This window comes from Gambusia affinis, linkage group LG19 (genome assembly GCF_019740435.1).
Source record: "Gambusia affinis linkage group LG19, SWU_Gaff_1.0, whole genome shotgun sequence".
NCBI classification, from domain to species: domain Eukaryota; kingdom Metazoa; phylum Chordata; class Actinopteri; order Cyprinodontiformes; family Poeciliidae; genus Gambusia; species Gambusia affinis.
The window spans coordinates 19,092,730-19,110,815 of NC_057886.1; the positions used below are offsets into that span (position 1 = coordinate 19,092,730).

Below are 18,086 nucleotides of genomic sequence, written 5' to 3' on the forward strand. Positions count from 1 at the left end.
TCAGTCCCATAAACACCACAGAAAGCATTCAGCATCTAAAAGATGAATCGTATTCTTAATTTACAGGTTGCTGAGCTGAAAATGGAGCTGAAACTCAGATCACTGCCTGTTTCCGGGACTAAGACAGATCTAATAGAGAGACTGAAGCTGCATTATGAGACCACTAAGAGCCAGCGTATTGCTGCCATGGAGTCAGGAGCCTCTGCAGCAAACTCACAGGCTGAAAACATTCATTTGACACCGCCTGTCTCCCTCATAGCTTCCAAAGTTTCCAAATTGGGAATTGAAGATAGTAATATGAAAGACATTCATGCAAAGTCAGTTTCAGAGAGTTTGTCTAATGTTGCCCTTTGCACAAGCCCCTTAAAAGGACCTCCATATGAAGAGGGCCCCACAGATGCAACGTTCACTGAGAAGGACTCTGAAAAAGACAAACGACTGCATGAGAAGGAACGTCAGATAGAGGAGCTAATGAGGAAGCTGGAGCAGGAGCAGAAGCTGGTTGAGGAGCTAAAGATGCAACTGGAGGTGGAGAAAAGAAGCCTGCAGAGTGACTCTCCACCTCATCCTAACCTACTGTTGCCGATCCAGATAAAAGAGGAAAACAGGAATCTGTCAAACTGCTTGGTGTCCTGCAGCTCACCTGGTCTGCATGTGCAGATCAAACAGGAGGAATCTTCAGATCACAGCCACGTAACCAGCCCAGATCAGTTTGCCATTGGTCAGCGGACCAACACAAACGGTGAAAACCCGCAGCCTGCCCAGGTCCTCCTGCCCACATCCTCTCCTGGCTCAGCAGTCACCATCGAGCTCCCTGCCAAAGGCATTAAATTACACCCTACTGTTAAGAGCACAGTTCCAGGCCACATCCCAGCCTCTGGACATGAGCCACAGAAACCAGCAGAACTACAGCAATGCCTCACTCAAACCCCGCATCTGGCAAAGGTGAAAGTACGTACAGTCTGCTGGGTTCAGTCTGTCTTGTTCTTTCTTCCTTGGTCATCTTAGTCTTTGTCATCACACTTTGCTTTGTGGGTTTGAAACAATTCACACATTAGGCTGCATAAATATAGAGGCATGTTTTTAGTTCTGCTGCCAGTTAAACCACATGCCAAGTTACCAGTCATTTGTGTGCTGCAGTGGAAAATGCAGCTTCCTTGTGCTTATAGCTGCAATCAGCTTTAACAGAGTACTGCAATCATTTCAGCTGCAAAAATCAAATGAGTTGGAAAATATGAGACCAGCATGTCGGTGTAGATTGAACTCATCAGTTTCACAAGAAATTGACAAATCTTTTAGGTAAAAAAAGTTCTAGAAAGATAGTCCAAATCTTTTTTTAAGCTTTTTTTCACCTAAGCTAAAGGTTACTGTCTGTTTCTGCCACATAGACAATGGTAACTTGTTCACAATTCACTTTTCAGACACTATTTATATCTGTACATTAATGCTAGGCTGTCTAATGTTTTCTGCAGACATGGGGAATGGATGTCAAGGGGCAAAATGTACTTGGTGCATTCCAGGTGTCTGGATGTGATAGTCCTACTTCTCAGCAAGTTCCCCCAGAAGCACTCATAGGAAAGGTGAAATATATTCCCTGAGTCTTTGTGGTGTTTCCTAATGCAAGTTATTGTTTATGGATTTATTTGTATAGCTTTACTAGCACATAATGTGGGGTTTTGATATTCAACGTGTAAAAAGACTACAGGTTTCTTTTTGCACCACAATCCTGTTCAGTAGTTTTGTGGCATTTTTATCTACTGTTCCTGTTAAATAGCTGCTTGCTTTTCTGCTGTTATTTTGCAGCAAACAACCTTCACAAACCAGGCATCAAAGACTAAAGATCCACCTCGCTATGAGGACGCAGTAAAACAGACACGCAGCATGTTAACAGCTGCTCAGGTGCAAATCAAATGCAAGTTCTTCGCTTAAAACTTATTAAAAATTATTTCTATATTAAACAACTCTATTTCTTTAAAGGGTCCCACTGCAGCAAGCCAGGAGATGGATGACCTGTTTGATGTGTTAATTGAAAGTGGAGGTGAGTGATGCTTTAGCCACATTTTGGACTAGTTTAACTTGGAAGATAAGCGAGGATTTCCTCTCACTGTGTTGTTCTCTTGTTTTTTCAGAGATCTCCCCTCTCATCAGACAGGATCCTCCCAGCATGGAAAAGCCTCTCCCTGTGACAGCTAGCGTTACCACCCTTCCCATCAACACGGTTCTGACCCGTCCTCCACCTTTGGTGCAGGTGGCCCAGCTGCCTGGAGCGCCGCTCGGCTCAACAGGAAACAACCTGGAAACCCTTCTGGAGGAAACAGAGGCTCAAAGACTGAAGCTAATGGAGGAGTTAAACTCACCTTTGGTTGAGATGGAGATGAACTTCAGTGAAAACCTGCCACCTTCTGGTGTGAACCTGCAAAGCACTTCTGTGGACAGCATGGATTGGCTCTATCTCAACCTTTCTGTGCCTTCGGAGGGGATTAACCCTTTGGACATGTCAGTGCCTGACTTCCTGGACTCTCATGAACTGAACTTGAACTGGGATTGAATAATTTTAAAGGCAGTATGTGGACTTATCCTTTTTTTTTTAAAAAAAAATACAAAGGTTAATGAACTTTAAAAGCTATAAAATTTTTGTGGGGAAAAAATTTTAATGGTACCGACACTTAAAAGATTTCCATCTCAAGTCATGCGGCTGATTTTTCTATATTTTTCACAACTTCTCTTTGTTCTGAAGCCTCAGTAAAGAATGTTGCATTAAGAATTGTCTCAGCGCACATAGGAGTAAAGAAAAATACACAAATCCTGGTTACAGATGGACAAGCATTGCTTTTAGCTGCTGTGTTGTTTACTCCACCCTGTCTTGGAATGATTATCACTATCAAAACAGATTGTAAACACATAAGCCGCATGATCATGGTTTCTATGCAAGTCAAGAGGCATAAATCTGACATTTAACCAAAGTAGTGAAAGTTTGATCAGCTTGCAGAGAGCCAGAAACCCAGAACAACATTAACGCAAGTGTTTATTACAAAATACTCTGCAAACATCTCTTCATCAATCCTGTAAGTCATTGTCAGAATAATGAGGTAGGCTTCTTCCATTAAAGTAGGAGTGGATTCCAGTAACATCTGCTGGCAACAGTGTGTGCTATTATGAGCAGCATTTGGTAGGTGTGGATGTTCGTTTCTGTGGTATTTTAATTTGCTTTGTATCGACTGTCAGACTTCTCTGGAAGATATCTGGAATGTCTGACAAAGAACCCTTTGATGCTAAAAAAAATCTCACATTTCTTTGTTTTAAGTCAGCTACTTAGTGCCAAATCTGTCACCTTTAGAAGAAAGAGGAGGTTACATGCTGGAAGGAGGAATAAGATTTCACAAGACCAATGTAACTCAATACCAAAAACATTACAATCATTTTGTTTATGTTGTATGATGTATTTATGTTGTTTTTTTATATTAAAAAAATATTACATTTTCCTTTTTTTGGTAAATACAAAAATGTCTTGGGATTTTCAGCCTTTGAGCAAAAAAACAAAAGAACACACAAACTTTAAAGGTTTCAGTAATTAAATAGTCTGCTTCAGGAAAATCAGTTCTTATGATTCTTTATTGAGCAGCTCACTAAATGCATATCCATTGCCAGACACATTTAATGTCACATCTGGCAAAGATGTATAAAAAGATTTAAAATATTTTCATTTCTTTTTACATGAGAATTTATAGTTTTTAATTCTAGAAAAAAATGTTTTTAACTTGAGTACATTTGTTCAGCGATTGAAACGTTCCCGTATTTGTACTGCTGTCAGGTCTTTGTACAACCCACCATTGCATATTTTCCTATAGCGTTTCACACGGTTAGAGAATACAGAAAAGAAAAAGATTACAAATCATTTTCCGTTGCAAAATCTTTCTTGTCATTCACAGTCCTGGGTTCTTTCATCTTTTGGCACATTTTCAGTTTCTTGCCAGTGTCCACCAGATTTCTATTTAAAATATTCTGATCTTTCAAAGACAAGATTTGATCCTTTTGAAGAGATGATAAAAGGCCCACAGCATCACAATCCTCTTAAAAGAACTACTTTAAGATTAGTAGAATTTCTCAGGTAGTTTAAAATTGAAATGTTAGATTTCATACATTTTATATATCTATTATGATACATATTTACATACAAGGCACAGTTATACCTATTGAGATGTGCTACAATGAATTAAATCCATTCAGCCAAGATTACATTTTTACATTCACAAACATAAATCCTTAAACGTGGATTTTCGGCACACCCCGCATAATAGAGGATGATGTTGCTAAACAAACTCTTCAGCAGATCCTCTCAGCAGTTATTAAATCACCAGCAGCTGCTGATCCAGCGTTTTTTCTCAGCTTCAGTTGCTCATCAATTGCTTCTCCTCTCAGAGCTTTTTAATGATTGTGATTTTCGACCGACACTTTGGACATCTGTGCGTGGTGGTTTTGAACCTGTCCATGCAGAAGGGAAGGAGGCAGCAACCAGCCACGCAGCTGCAAAATGAGAGAGCAGAAACAAAACCAGCTGATGACAACAAACCTGGAAGCGGTTGAGCAAACAGAAACAGGTACAACAAGGTGTAACTGTGTCGTTAGGCAAATATTTTACCACCAAACGAAATGGGAGGGAGAGTTCATACCCCATCATAGCTGACATAAAGCAAACAAGCCAGGTCACGCTGCTGGTGGAAGTGAAAGTCTCTGTGGTGACAAACTCCATGCACTCTGGGCATTGTGTCTTAGTTGGATGGGTAGGAAGACTTTCAATATCCAGAATCACGGCAGGGGCTGAAAGAAGAATGTATACACAATCAAATCTTTCTTTTACTCTTTACAAGAACTAAATTCATAATAAAATTGCAGTCCCTGTCATCTAAAATTACAAACTGCATATAGATCATATGAGGTGTGACAGTTGTGTACAATGCCTCGTTTTGCAGCCTCTTACAATACAGGTTTGTCTGGCTTGGTGGCTCACCGGGAAAAGAAGGAGGAGGTTCGACATAGAAGATTTTATCTTCAGAAGCACTAGCGGGAAGTTGCTGGTTGGACTCATGCTTAATATCTGAAAGAGAGAACTTCAGTGACAAGCCTCTAGCACAGGGGTGGGCAATCCTGGTCCGCAAGGGCCGGTGTCCTGCAACTCTGAGATGTCTCCCTGGTCCAATACACTTGAATCCAACAGCTGAATCACCTCCTAAATGCAGTCAAGATCTCTGGAGTCCTGCTAATGACCTCATTATTTGACTCCAGTGTGTTGACGTTGAGACACAACTAAAGGTTGCAGGAGACCAGCCCTCAAGGCCTGGAATTGTCCACCCCTGTTCTGGCAGGAAGCAGGGGTGGGCTTTTTTTATTTTACAAAGAAAAAGTAATTTGTGCTCATGGTTTTTCATTTTCTCACCTTTTGCATTAAAGATATTGTCACAGTTCTTTTGCAGTTCTGCCTTCTTTATCCTGAGTTCTTTCAGTTTATTGTCAATAGAATTGATCTCTTGTTGGGTAGCAGCTGACTCTTCTGATAGGGAAAAAAAATATATATATATACACCGATTGCATAATATCAGTGACGTTTTATGATTTATTTGCTGGGAATTCATTAATGTCACCTGTTTCTCCAAATTCAGCCCGATTCCTTAGCTCCTGGAATACCATCAAGATTTTCTTTCTGTCTTCAAGCTGTACCTCCTTCAGTGAAATGTCTTTCAGTTTTTCTGATATTGTTTCAACCTCATTTTGTGAAGAGGTCATGGCGGCAGCTGAAAAGTTTGCAGACAAGCTGAGCAATGTCATAGGCTTACACAATGATTTTACTATCATTTTGTCTTTCTCTGTTTTGCATGTAAAATATGAGTAAAACTATCCAAATGAAATAAAGCTATCCAACCTGTCCCTACATAAATAGGTCATATCTTCCTAACACCAATAACTGGTAGGGGGGGTAGGTACTTTTTTTTTTCAAAGCAATCTAATTTTCAATTTTAGTTGATTTTTTTCTCACTTTATTTTCTCAAAAAGAAATCATAATTAATTAAAATTCCAAAAACTTAATTTCAATCATCCCTTCTGTGAGTTTATCTGAATTCAACTAAATATGAGTTGTGAAACAATATAGTAGGCCGTGGGAAGACTGACACCATTCTGAACTACAGAAATCCAAAAAATGCATAGATTAAAAAAAAAATCTAAATTTTTCCCCAAAAAAATTTTATCTTCATAAACGGAAAATTTGATTGATCAATAAAAGAAGTTTTATTCCTCAGCCCTATCTGATAGTGCCACTTTTGGCAGCAACAACTGCTATCAAACATTTGCAATAAGACTGTTTTGCAACACCGTGGAGGACTTTTGTCTCTCCCTTATTTGCAGATTTGTTTTAATTGAGCCAAGCTGGAAGGTCTTCAGGTGAAATAGGCCCCAGAACCTTCATCAGATGTGGTGGTAGGCTGGCATTGGGCAACTTAAAAATCTTTCTTACATTCTGCCATTTAGATGGAGACTTCCTGGTTTATTTGGCTATCGCATATCATTCAAATTAAAGTGTGATGTGGTTTTGGAGTAATATTAATAGTCAAGCCACTCCTGTGAAGATTCATCTGAGCTACATGTTTTTTCTAGTCATAGAAATGGTTTTGTAACATTTACTAGTTGATAGACTAGGTTGGAACAGGATGCATTGATTTTGAGATCTTTTATCCTACTTCATTTACAAGCTCGGTAATAATCAGGACTGGAAGAGGCTCTTTATGAAACTCAGCTTTCCAAATAATTGTGATTACTCACAGTTGAGTCAGTCTAAAAATGGATTTTACATTTTCCACATAGGTCCTTGTTGATTCAGATAGCTTTGCTCCCCTTAATTAATGCAACCACCATTTTAAACTTTTTTGTACTTATCCAAGTTAGCATGATAGTAAAATTTTATTGTCATAAACAGTCAATTGTGACAGAAGAGCAACAAGAAGCAAAACAAGGCGCAAAACCATTTTAAAGCTCTTCAGCTTTATCACGAGGTCTCAATTTTCCAAAAGTATAAGGAATGTCATAAAATGTGTATAATGAATAGATAACTGTTATGTTTTTTTCATCCCTCAAAGTTTAGACAGACTTGTTGTAATGCAGAGAATAAATTGTTTCACTTGAATTATGCTAGAACAAGTTTTCACATGAAAAACCTACAGCTGTATGGTGCCTGTTTGGTTGTCTCCAACAATGAACAACAAAGTTTTTCACAAAATCAGCAAAATCCACCAACAGTAAAATCATATCAAGAAGATTATACTTAAATTAGCTGAGTAGGTAAATAAAAATAAACAGTATCCCCAAAACTGAAAACATCTATTAATGATATCTGCTTACGTTTTTGTCACAGTACATAAAAAGCAAATCGCGACAAAACCCATTCCACCACTTTAAATGTCACATACTACAAATTAATAAATAAAACTGTGAAAAACTCTGACATTACCTTGCTTTTGCTGCCTCTGCTATGTCGTTCACAGGTAAAATCCATATAAGCTGAACAAGAGGATATTGTTCCCATCTTTCAGGAAATATTCAAATCATTTGGGAGGCGTTTATTACTCCCATTTTTGCAAACTGCTGCAGTCTGGCTCAGATGGAAGCACGGGACACATATAGGTAGGCACAGAGAAAGTAAAAATACTGAAACATTTTAATATCCACAAAGCACGTCTACAAAAATCTTATTTATTGTAATTACATGTACGTTACAACAGATACACATTTTAAAACCAACAGATACTAGACAAAGAAACATTTATACAAAAAAGATTAAAACAAGATTTTAATTATTTTAAAGAAGAAAATAGGACACTGCAGGAAATTGTGTTTATTCTCCAAATATGCTGCATCACTTCTTCCTGAGTCTCTTCATAAACGTCACTTCATCTCTGTTCCTGATCCCATAACTAAAGATTTCCATAACAGAAAAAATTAATTATTCAGACAGTTTTGATGTTAAGATTTAGGTGCATTAAGCACTAAAGTGAAAGTATAAGCACTCACTCTTTGAGCCTCATTGTGTCATCTTCAAGTTTCTCGCCTTGAAATACAAGATGGTAGGTTCTCCAAACATATCTCCTGAGAAATAAAAGAAGAACAGTTGTAGAGCTACGGACAAATCTTAATTTATTTTCTTGCGTTCGTGAATGCTCCTACCAACTGATATGTTTCACACCGCCTTCTCGCTGCTGTTTCAACTCCATAAATCTGCAAATGGCCTTCTTAAGATCGAGGACTGTAGCATTCTGGACAACCACAATAGCTGTTTTCAACCAGACAGACAAATTATTATCACTTGTCTGCAGTAACAACAAAATCAGAAGAAGTGAAGTGAAAAGCAAAATGCAGATCACCAAAAATTAAACAAACACTGACGCATTATTTCACCATCTGCTTTTAAAACCTTCACAGTCATCGCCTGGCCATATTCCAAGGCAATCTGGGAATTCACCTCTTCCAGGGTCACCTAAAAAAATAAAGACAGTTTCTTCAATGAGCATTTAAAACCAAAAATTAAGGAGGCACTTCTGACCTAAGGGTTTAAATATATGCTTTTGGGTCCAAGAAAATGTTTAATTGGTTGTTCTTCAACTGTGAGAATCAACTTGTCTTCTTCATTTTTGGACAAAATTAGAAAAACAACATCACTGGGACATCATCAATGTCCGATGTCATTGTGTGCAGCAATAACTAAACTGAAAGTAGGAAATTATGTAAAAATAATATGTAAAAATGAGACTGTCAATACGTTCAAAGCTCACAAAGTGAGTTCAGTTTTCTTGCAGCAACGGGTGTCGCAAGAAAAATAAAATGCAAACATGAGTCATTTGATGATTTCTTACACCTTCAAAGCATTTTTTTTGTTATAGAGCAGTATGAAGATGAGTTGATCTTGAGAGTACTTATAGTTAGCAACAAATTCATCCTAAATTTCATTTTAAGAACTTTTACATACAGCCTGTCACAAAGACACGGTATGGTTGCATTTAATTGACTCTATAGTTGAGTCAGATTTAACACCATTTAATGTGTTTCCCAGAGATATTAGCTGAAAACATATAACATGTGAATCTGTCACAAGTGATATAATCATCACAATACTTACCAATAACATCACTATTGTATAATTTTCAAGTATTGAGGATCTCTAGTTTTCAAGCCAGAAATTCATCTCTAGGTTGAATATTTATGCAAAACACATTGTCAAAGAATAAACTTTAAGAATATTTAAGTTTATATTTATATTAATAAAGACTTTTGAGGGCGTGTTTTTACACAGCGCTGTTCAGCTAAAAGACTGGACAAGTCTTGAAGTGTTAATAAAATGCAAGAGCCTCTCGAATCCTTTGAAAGGCAATTAGAAAGCAATCTGACTCTTACATAATCATAATTTTAAGGAATTAATGTAATCTATTATTAGATGCAAATTTGAATAACATGGGGAGTCCAAATGTGTTCAAACTAATTTAAAATCTTGCAGTCAAAAAATAACGTTCAAGAAGGTTCTGAATTTTACTAAAAACGTGTATAAAAATGAAAAAAATACAACAGCTGCATCTCAGGCTCGTTTTGCATGTGAATTGTTCATGTTTGAGACAGTACAATTAGAAAAATACATGGCAGGTATGACTGATTTGGAAGGGCTTACATAAGAAGCCATCCTCTCTCTAAAAATAATATATCGGAACGGCTTAGGTTACAGAAGTTAAATCTCAAACAAACAACTACAACAAATAAAAATATAAATAAATTGCTGCCAACCTGTATTGGCAAATCACAAAGTAAAGGGTCCTGCACAAGTCGAGCCAGTCCTTCCTCGAAGATGTCCAGGATCTCTGAATGCGGGAGAGCATCTTCATCTTCCTCCTCTGTATCAGCAGTTGGTTCTTCATCTTCCTCCTTTTTCACCTCCTCTTCCACCTCCTCATCCTGAAGAACGATCCCCCTTTCACCTCCACTGCTTAGACTCTGCTCCACCTCCATCAAAAACTACTAAAACAAGACAGCGAACATGCGCAAGCCAAATTTTATTTGAACATGAACAAAAACAATAAGTAAAAATTATCTCACAAGAGCGAGTTGTCTTCTCTATATGTGGAATGGGCAAAATATATATCCGGTGGGAAATTTAGGCTCATCACACAAAGTTCCACTCAATAAAAATAAAGTACATGCACAAAATAAAATTACATTTTGCTTTATTCAACTTCCTAAAAGTTAGTGTACGTCATAAAATATTATACAGTTTCAGTGTAGTTTTTTTCTTTTTTAAAAAAACAAGACATCACTTTCTTCTCCGTGTTTCCTATCGACTAGTTTTATTTGTTGCACTTCCGCTATGAAAAGCAGCAGACCGGGTGCACCAAATGGTCTAAAACGACTTAATTTCTCTTTAAATTGACTCTTTTTGTGTCTTATCAGCATGTTGCTATTTTGCCCCACATGTGGGAATGTTTTAATCGTCGAAGAAGGACAAAGATGTATGAGATTCGCTTGTAACACTTGTCCATATGTACACAACATCACCAGAAAGGTAACGTAAAACGTTTTAACCCGCACTATGTGGGAATTGGTGTTGCTGTTTCTTCTCGTTTTCCGACATTCTACGAGTTAAATGACCCCTTTTGTACCTTCGCAGGTAAATAACAGAAAGTATCCCAAGCTAAAAGAGGTGGATGATGTCCTTGGTGGCGCTGCAGCGTGGGAGAACGTGGATTCAACTGCAGGTGACTAATACCTCTCATCGTCTCAAACATGTCTGTTCTGCATGTTGAAACTAAAATTACGTTCAAATATAAAAACGCCACGGACTATAGTGCTTTGTTTTATCGTCTTGAGACGTTAGCATAATGTAATGCCTATATCTCATACTTGAAATACAAGGTGAAAATAACGCAACTTAAGTTTTTGTTGTTTTTTTTTAGCTAAAATTAACTTTTTGATTACTATATGCAACCACGTTAAATCAGTGTTAGACCATTATGTTGTGTTAAATTAGTTTTATCTTTTTACATTCGGTCTGCTGCTTGTTTCATGTGAAATGATCAGCATGAATGAAAGCCATTTTACCAAAACAACAAGTACTCAGATCCTGAAGGTACGCTGTCTGCATGTTTTAGATAGTTCTCTGCCTTAACACACCTGATTTACATGATTGCAGCACAGGAAAAGCCTGTTAATCAGCCATCAAGTGGAATCAGATGCAGTGGACCTTGATAAATAGGGTTTGGGAAATACTAACTAGTAGACAAGATGCGTTTAGACAGTTATGGGTGTTTCACACCCATCATGTTTACAGACCTGCTTTGACTCACTTGTACACTGAAGAGATGTTCCCGTGCTGATTTAGTTTTACACCCAGTGAAAATCAAGCATTAAATTCTTACTTTAATGCTCAAATCACAAATTTTGTATGTCAAGTAAAGCATGGGTCTGGTAATAATAGTGAAGCATTCGGTTAAAGTGTTTGGGACCAGGAAAAAATCTAAAAATTGTAGGATACTACTGCTTGAGGATTGACTTTGAACACCACTTGATCAACAACCGTGGAATGACCTGTACTTGCTGATGTCTCCACACTGATTAAGTAAATACAGGTTCTCCGTGTTGTTTATCAGCTCTTCAGTTGTTGTGCTCAGAACTAAAGTTTATGCAAAGTTATGACTAATATCAACAGTGTCTGCTTGTTTTTGTACATTGTTTACAATAGCTGTACACATTTAACTACTATGACACAAAACTGCATCAAACTCAAAACTTTCAGTTTGATGATAAAGTCGGGTGAAATACGACATGACAGTTCAGACTGAGGTCACTATACAAAATATTGAATCTGATATATTGTCCCCAATTACAAACTGCATTAAGTAAGCAGCACACAAGAGCCAGTTGCCCTGATGATCATCCTCCAGCTCTGTTTGTAGTTGGGTGAATGAGAGGAAGATGAGTGAGCATTTTTAGCTTTATGCTTTTATCTGTGACACTCAATGACGTGTCGCCTGGATTCTCAGTTGAGTATCCAAATGCAGGGCTAAAATTTTCACAAAAAGCATTAGCTATCTTTTCTATGAATATGAAAGTGGTGCTTTACATTAAAGATACAGTATGAAGCAGTTTTGGGGCAAATGTTTAAATTTCATTTACTACATGATTCTATAATCAAAACATTATCCCCTTTTCTTTTACGTTGTGTATTTTAGGGTATCAGCCATGCTGACTAAAGTGTGAAAATTAGGGAAAATGTGATGTTTATGACTAAAAGTCTTATTCTAGGCTGATAATTTGCATCCGTGTTTCTGTACAGAAACGTGTCCGAAGTGTGCGCATCCCCGGGCTTATTTCATGCAGATCCAGACCAGATCAGCAGACGAGCCGATGACAACTTTCTACAAATGCTGCAATGCACAGTGTGGACATAGATGGAGAGATTGACGGCTGTGTATTGCAAAAAGTTCATATTATTTTCAGATTCCGGTTTGTCTATTGAAAAATTATCTTTCCCCAAAAATAAATGTAATTTATGCAACAGTTACTTGTCAGACATCATGTATCTTCAAGATAATAGATTTCTTCATGACTTTTATTGATAAAATATTACCTGTGTACAACAGTTAAATAAACTGTCTTACATTGTTGTACATTATCACAGACATTATAGCAATGCAGTTTTCACAAGAACATTTTGTTGCAATCCTTCAGCTCAAAAGTTTTACATTGATTTGTCAATCCAAACAAAATAAAAGTCAGTTGCACATTTAGTCAGGGAGCGAATCGGCAGAATTCCTTTTTTTAAAGTAAAAATCAAGAAAATGAACGATTGATAGGCATTAGTGAACACAGGATTGGGCATGCAGTGGTGGTACGCTGATTATTTATTGGCGGCAGACAATTCAGTGGAAGTTGTTTTGCATTAATATTTTTAATCTTAATTGAAGCTTAAAAGTATGTCATTAACATGCATCTGAACAATGCACCTAGTCTTAAAGAACATGAGCCATTGTTGAATTTGCTCAAATTTTTTCTTAAAATGTTCTATTTTAGATTATTTTGAATCTACAATCTGTTAGTGCATCCTGTCAATGTGAAGTCATTTACTAAGATGTCATGCAGTTTTTTTAAATCAGTGACAAAAACACATCTGCCACCTTCAACATGTTTTCAATTAGTGCACATACAGTCAGATTCATTCCGTAAAAGCCCAATAATGTTTTTCTTTATATTTTCACAACAAAAGGGTTAACAGTGGATTTTAAAATAAAGTGCAAATGTTGAGTTTATTAAAACGAGACACAAAATGGGACAGAGGGCCAGTAACAGAAAAGCAGCAAGTCACTGAACATTTAGTGACTGAACAAAAATAAATACAGCATGTAATATAAATAGATTAAATTTGCAATTGGGTTTTGTTAAACCAGTGGAAACAAGAAAAACATACATGAGGAAAATATGATACAGACAAAATTGGGTTAGTTAAGATAAATGTTGGGAAATGTTATTTTAAGATGAGACCAAAAAAAAAAAACACACTAACTCACAGTCTGAGTAACATTAACATAAGAATTCGAATAAAATAAGCAATTTCACAGCTTTTTCTAAATGAGGCTAACTTGATTTTTCTCTTCTCCTTCACATGCATAAGATAAAAAATGTCTGTAGGCTTACAGCAGTCTATGTGCAACTGCAGCTTTTTAGTTACTGGTTCTTTTAACGTCCATCACTTTAGAGGTTTTGTACATTTTAAATCCTTGTTTAAATGTTTTAGAAGAAGGTGGAAGATATATACAGCAATTATTCTGTGGGTTTATGAGACAACTTTATTTACGATAAGTAGGGAACAGCACTATGGAAAAATGGGGCAAGGGGTGGAGGCTGCTGTCACTAACAGCAGGGGGAGCTGAGAGTTTTAAGTGTGTGCACACACATGGCTCTGTGGTGAAACACTGTCGGTGGTTAGCAGATGCGCTTGTATGTGTAGATGTAGCCCTTACAATTAGGACAGGTGTGTGTCACATCCTTGAGGTCATCAATCAGACAGGGAATCAAGCAGCAGCCAAGGTCACACCTGGGAGCAAAGAAAAAGAAAAAAATACAACAAAATCAAACACCTGCAGATGAGGTTAATCAGGATTCCCATTCATGACTGAAATGATGAAAAAGATATTTCAGTTCAGTAAAGAAATTAAAGAATCAGCACTTGTCTCCACATTTTTAGAGATTCCAAGAAAAGAGTAGTAAGAGTTTCTGATGTAACTGCACGGAGCCAAATGGAAGATTGCAGAAATATGCTCCACATCAGCACAACAGATGAGAAGTTTGCAAGCTAAATATTTTGTTTGATACTCTTTAAACCCACTGCTTTATTTTTTTTCCCCCACTGTAAATATGATCACATTTCTCATAACAGTTTGAAAAATTTTAGAAGGTCTAATCTGTTAATATGTCTAAAGTACCTCTTCTGCTGACTAAAAATTACTACTTAAGATTAAACTTTACTTTTAAATTATGGCTGAGTCGGGGTTATCAATGTAATAACTCTTTCATCCTATAGTTAAAACTTTGAACTTACCCTACAAAGAAACAGAAGAGGCAGAAGAGTGTGTTCATGAGCCCGACATCATGAGAGATGCGGGTGACGATGGCCTGCTGACAGTGCGGACACACGGTCTGCACCGGCGACGTCTGGAACATTTCGCCCTGCAGTACCGTCACAGTGGTGGCTGCACCCGGAGGAGCCAGGACGGTCGCCGTGTGACTTCCCATGTGGACAAAGTGACTGGGACCCGAACCCATCTGTCCCGGAACTGGCTGACCGAAGTGACCTGGTGGCGGTGGGTATGGCCCACCTGCAGACAAAGAATCAATTAAAGCATTAAAAAGAAAAAAAAAAAACTTTAAGTACAGAATGGTCTAACATTGTAGAGGAAACTGAAATTATATGCAGGGAAAGAATTTGATGATGCTTTTGGGTGATGTGGTTACACATTAATGTGTGAATAAAATAAATCTGTGGGCAGTGACAAAAACCAACACAGAAAAATATGAATACACAAAGAAACTTTACAGCATTTCAAAATAAAAAAAAAGGCAAAATGGATGACCACTGATGTTTTTAAAAGCTGAGCCAAAAAGGTAAACACCTCCACTGACAGTTTTTCACCCAAATACACACAAGGACACTATGATGATCAGTATTTACTGATATTAGCGGAAAGACTGCTGCACCTTGCATTGGTGGAGGCATTGGATGAGCAAAGTGACCTGGAGGTGGCGGGTAGGCCATACCTGCAAAGATTGCATTCAGGAATAAAAGTATTAACATAAAAAAACAGATAGGAAGGATCATGGAGAGCACAAAAACAAAGCAAGCAAACAAAAAAACCAACCAAAAATTAACTTAAAGTAGGAATATGATGAATTTGTGAGTTGTGTGAAATGCTGTGGTTACACAACTGATTGTGCCAGTAAAATAAAACTGAAGTCATAGTTAAACGTGAATGGATTCTGACATACTTCAGAGACACTAAATATTTGTAGACACAGAATTTCCAGGGGAGTCTGGTGCTAGACTGGACAATTAAAAGAAGCATAAACATAGAAACAAGAAGTTTATTGATATTTTAGGACAAAATGTGGCACCTTGCATTGGTGACAGCATGGGCATGGGCATGGGCATGGGTCCTTCTCCTGGAACATGTGGCGGTAGGAAGCCTGGCTGTGGACCTTCATAGGGGGGAGGACCATAATCTGGAAGTAGGGGCTGTCCTTGTGGCTGAGTAGTTCTAACTGTTTCTAAAATATACACACAAAAAAATTATCTGATCAACAAAAGTTAAGTGGATCAGTCACAGAGATCAGAGAAATATTGAAAGACATTTCTTATTACAAAGAATTGAAAATACCAAACCCATATGACAACCAATGTTTAAACATTCTTTGTGTATATTCAAAACAGAGCAAAATAAAGGATCACTCGCTAGAACTTATTATTTCACACAGAGAACTAAACTAAAGTACTCATCAACATTCAGCACACCCTTGCAAGTTTCCCTTCATTACCAGGTTGTCCATTCTTTTCCTCAATGAGGGGGGCACTGGGACCTCCGGGATACGGAGGGGGAGGGTCACTGGACATACTGGCCGGAGATCTAGGCTCACAGATGGCTCGGATGCGTTGATGGCAATCAAAGCTGTGTGGGTCGGGTTTACAGCTGAGAAATAAAACATGAAATCTTTTATCTCAAGTTTCACCAGAAAGTACTCATCTCTCTCAAGCTAAATAATATATGCAGGGGTTAAGTGTAAGCCTGTCACAATTTGTTGATATAATTGTAGACGTCACAAATAATATTTTCTCTCAGTAAATTCATAATTTTTATGGTTTTATCTTTTATTTTATTTATCTCTTAAACTAAAATTTTCGCCAAATTGATGTTTGTGATGTCTGGTGTTAGCAGCAGTACATGTGTGCAAGAAATTCCGTCAAAAGTCATTGGCTAGTTCTGTGTGCCTTTTACATGTAAAATAAAATAAATACTGTGGATAAATGAATGTAAATTGAAAACTAAATATTTAACATGAGTGCAAATTTCACGCTATAAAGTAACAATTACAGAAAGATTATATGCTACTGTTCATACACTTAAGGTTGGAGAACAACAATTTGACAAAGTTGTATATGTTTATTTCGGTATGTTTACACCACTACCTTTAACTTCGTAACTAAATGCTATGCGTATATTATTAAAAATATATGTTTGTATAATTGAAATACCTTACTTAGCATGACTTTTATAAGTTTCAACAAAAAAACTAACTAAACAGTATCGTAAAATCAAAATGTAGGCTGTTCGGAGATAATCCATGTCAAAGCTACTTGCAAGACCATAAATAACTTCGTTACATAATATATGTAAGCGGAAGTCCGCATTGATTTAACATAAAGGTGGATAATTTAGTCAAAACAAATTGGCTACATCTTTGTCAGTTAACATACGTGCTAGCTAACAGGAAAGTCGCTTTCAGAGGCTAAACGTCTGGTTAAAAACATGTTTATTTCAGGTTCCTTCATACGACTGAGAATGACTGACGGGGCGTATTAGTGGTCAGCAGCTAAGGCAACTTCAAGACGTCGCAGCGTTTTAACTGAACCCAATGGTTGAAAGCTAGCTGTCGTTAGCTACAAGGCTAGCTAGCGTCGCCATTCTAGGTATAGAAACTAAACGCCAAAGAGGTGAGAATAAAAACTGACTTGGAAAACAAGTAGAGATAATTGTTTTCTTCGTTCGCTGCATACAAGGAGATAGGAACAAGCTGGAAGGGTCATTACCTTATTCTAGGAAGAACAGCACCGAACCGTGTTGTAGCTGAAGTTGTTTGACGTTAGCTGCTTCGACATCCGTTGAGACAGATTTACACTGACGTCATTAATCATGATGTACTTTAGTGTTTTGGCGTATTTTGATGCCCTGTCAAAAAGGAAAATAAGGCATTTTCCTTGCACTCTTTAAAACCATTGCTAAATATGAGGATTTGTTTTTTCTGTGGTCTAGAAAAAAGAAAAACGCAATAGTGAAAAAAGTTCATTATTTGTTCTCTAGCCTAAAATGAAGCAATTAAACTGTTTAAAATGACAAATTTAATCTAAAGCATCACAATTTAAAAGGTTGAATTATATCATGAAATCCTTAACATTAACAATTTTCTAAAAATAATCAAGAAAAGATCTGCTCTGTCTGAAATATTAAGAAAAATATATCTAATTCTGTCTCCAATTAGACAAATGTTTTATATGTAATATTTGGTGAAGATGTCCCTTTTACATTTGTACATTTTATATTGGACTGCTAAGCGTCATGAAATTGAAAAATGTAAAATTTCTAAGAATTGTCTAAAAAATATATGCTGTATAGAATTCCAATTTTTCACGTCAAAACTTTGACATTTATTATTATAGTTTCCTTTCTACTATAAATCGAATACGTAGAACATAAGCTTTAATATAAATAATTAAAATGGCAAGAACCGCCCAGTGT

General features: G+C 37.1%; 4 protein-coding genes across 11 annotated transcripts in view; 2 read left to right on the forward strand and 2 right to left on the reverse strand.

The window, feature by feature from the left end:
- mrtfbb (myocardin related transcription factor Bb) overlaps positions 1-3,482 on the forward strand; it is a 58,509-nt gene extending 55,027 nt beyond the window's left edge. For 3 of the 4 annotated variants that reach the window (XM_044099491.1, XM_044099488.1, XM_044099490.1), the window contains 5 exons: positions 67-951; positions 1,473-1,580; positions 1,804-1,899; positions 1,978-2,038; positions 2,130-3,482. In XM_044099491.1, the coding sequence (XP_043955426.1) occupies positions 67-951; positions 1,473-1,580; positions 1,804-1,899; positions 1,978-2,038; positions 2,130-2,548 (1,569 nt within the window). In that variant the 3' untranslated portion in view covers positions 2,549-3,482. The remainder of the gene's footprint in view (positions 1-66; positions 952-1,472; positions 1,581-1,803; positions 1,900-1,977; positions 2,039-2,129) is intronic. The other variant, XM_044099489.1, reaches the window with a different exon arrangement.
- Positions 3,483-3,596: 114 nt separating this feature from the next.
- Positions 3,597-14,639, reverse strand: snrnp25 (small nuclear ribonucleoprotein 25). 4 transcript variants are annotated; one of them, XR_006369032.1, is made up of 11 exons: positions 10,126-10,142; positions 9,817-10,047; positions 8,431-8,521; positions 8,212-8,317; positions 8,059-8,133; positions 7,499-7,961; positions 5,640-5,789; positions 5,435-5,548; positions 5,009-5,095; positions 4,671-4,818; positions 3,602-4,524 (listed from the first exon to the last, which is right to left on the reverse strand). XR_006369032.1 is itself a non-coding variant. In XM_044099499.1 (7 exons), the coding sequence occupies exons 3-7, from the start codon at positions 10,036-10,038 to the stop codon at positions 7,904-7,906; spliced, it is 552 nt and encodes a 183-aa protein (XP_043955434.1). In that variant the 5' UTR covers positions 10,039-10,047; positions 14,043-14,116; positions 14,621-14,639; the 3' UTR covers positions 6,101-7,903. The 4 variants fall into 4 exon arrangements, 3 of the variants coding, with proteins under 3 accessions (XP_043955433.1, XP_043955432.1, XP_043955434.1); XM_044099499.1 differs by lacking the exons at positions 3,602-4,524; positions 4,671-4,818; positions 5,009-5,095; ... (1 more) ...; positions 5,640-5,789; positions 10,126-10,142 and adding exons at positions 14,043-14,116; positions 14,621-14,639 and having other exon boundaries at positions 6,101-7,961; XM_044099498.1 differs by lacking the exons at positions 8,059-8,133; positions 8,212-8,317; positions 8,431-8,521; positions 9,817-10,047; positions 10,126-10,142 and having other exon boundaries at positions 3,597-4,524; positions 7,499-7,892.
- On the forward strand, positions 10,369-12,582 carry polr3k (polymerase (RNA) III (DNA directed) polypeptide K). The gene is made up of 3 exons (XM_044099500.1): positions 10,369-10,588; positions 10,694-10,781; positions 12,359-12,582. The coding sequence occupies exons 1-3, from the start codon at positions 10,478-10,480 to the stop codon at positions 12,484-12,486; spliced, it is 327 nt and encodes a 108-aa protein (XP_043955435.1). The 5' UTR covers positions 10,369-10,477; the 3' UTR covers positions 12,487-12,582.
- On the reverse strand, positions 12,617-17,488 carry cdip1 (cell death-inducing p53 target 1). 2 transcript variants are annotated; one of them, XM_044099495.1, is made up of 6 exons: positions 17,381-17,488; positions 16,111-16,262; positions 15,691-15,843; positions 15,277-15,336; positions 14,621-14,897; positions 12,617-14,116 (listed from the first exon to the last, which is right to left on the reverse strand). In XM_044099495.1, the coding sequence occupies exons 2-6, from the start codon at positions 16,184-16,186 to the stop codon at positions 14,005-14,007; spliced, it is 678 nt and encodes a 225-aa protein (XP_043955430.1). In that variant the 5' UTR covers positions 16,187-16,262; positions 17,381-17,488; the 3' UTR covers positions 12,617-14,004. The 2 variants fall into 2 exon arrangements, with proteins under 2 accessions (XP_043955430.1, XP_043955431.1); XM_044099496.1 differs by lacking the exon at positions 15,277-15,336.
- Positions 17,489-18,086: the final 598 nt, after the last annotated feature.

Excerpts from the sequence above, each read along its gene's own strand:
- snrnp25 (XM_044099497.1), bottom strand. The coding sequence starts at position 5,850 with ATGATAGTAAAATCATTGTGTAAGCCTATGACATTGCTCAGCTTGTCT. Across the intron at positions 5,096-5,434 it reads CAATATCTTTAATGCAAAAG|ATATTAAGCATGAGTCCAAC; the intron begins GTGAGAAAATGA and ends TCTCTCTTTCAG. Across the intron at positions 4,819-5,008 it reads ACCTCCTCCTTCTTTTCCCG|CCCCTGCCGTGATTCTGGAT; the intron begins GTGAGCCACCAA and ends TTCTTCTTTCAG.
- polr3k (XM_044099500.1), top strand. The coding sequence starts at position 10,478 with ATGTTGCTATTTTGCCCCACATGTGGGAATGTTTTAATCGTCGAAGAA. Across the intron at positions 10,589-10,693 it reads TACACAACATCACCAGAAAG|GTAAATAACAGAAAGTATCC; the intron begins GTAACGTAAAAC and ends GTACCTTCGCAG. Across the intron at positions 10,782-12,358 it reads GAACGTGGATTCAACTGCAG|AAACGTGTCCGAAGTGTGCG; the intron begins GTGACTAATACC and ends GTTTCTGTACAG.
- cdip1 (XM_044099495.1), bottom strand. The coding sequence starts at position 16,186 with ATGTCCAGTGACCCTCCCCCTCCGTATCCCGGAGGTCCCAGTGCCCCC. Across the intron at positions 15,844-16,110 it reads GGAAAAGAATGGACAACCTG|AAACAGTTAGAACTACTCAG; the intron begins GTAATGAAGGGA and ends TGTATATTTTAG. Across the intron at positions 14,117-14,620 it reads CTCTTCTGTTTCTTTGTAGG|GTGTGACCTTGGCTGCTGCT; the intron begins GTAAGTTCAAAG and ends CTTTGCTCCCAG.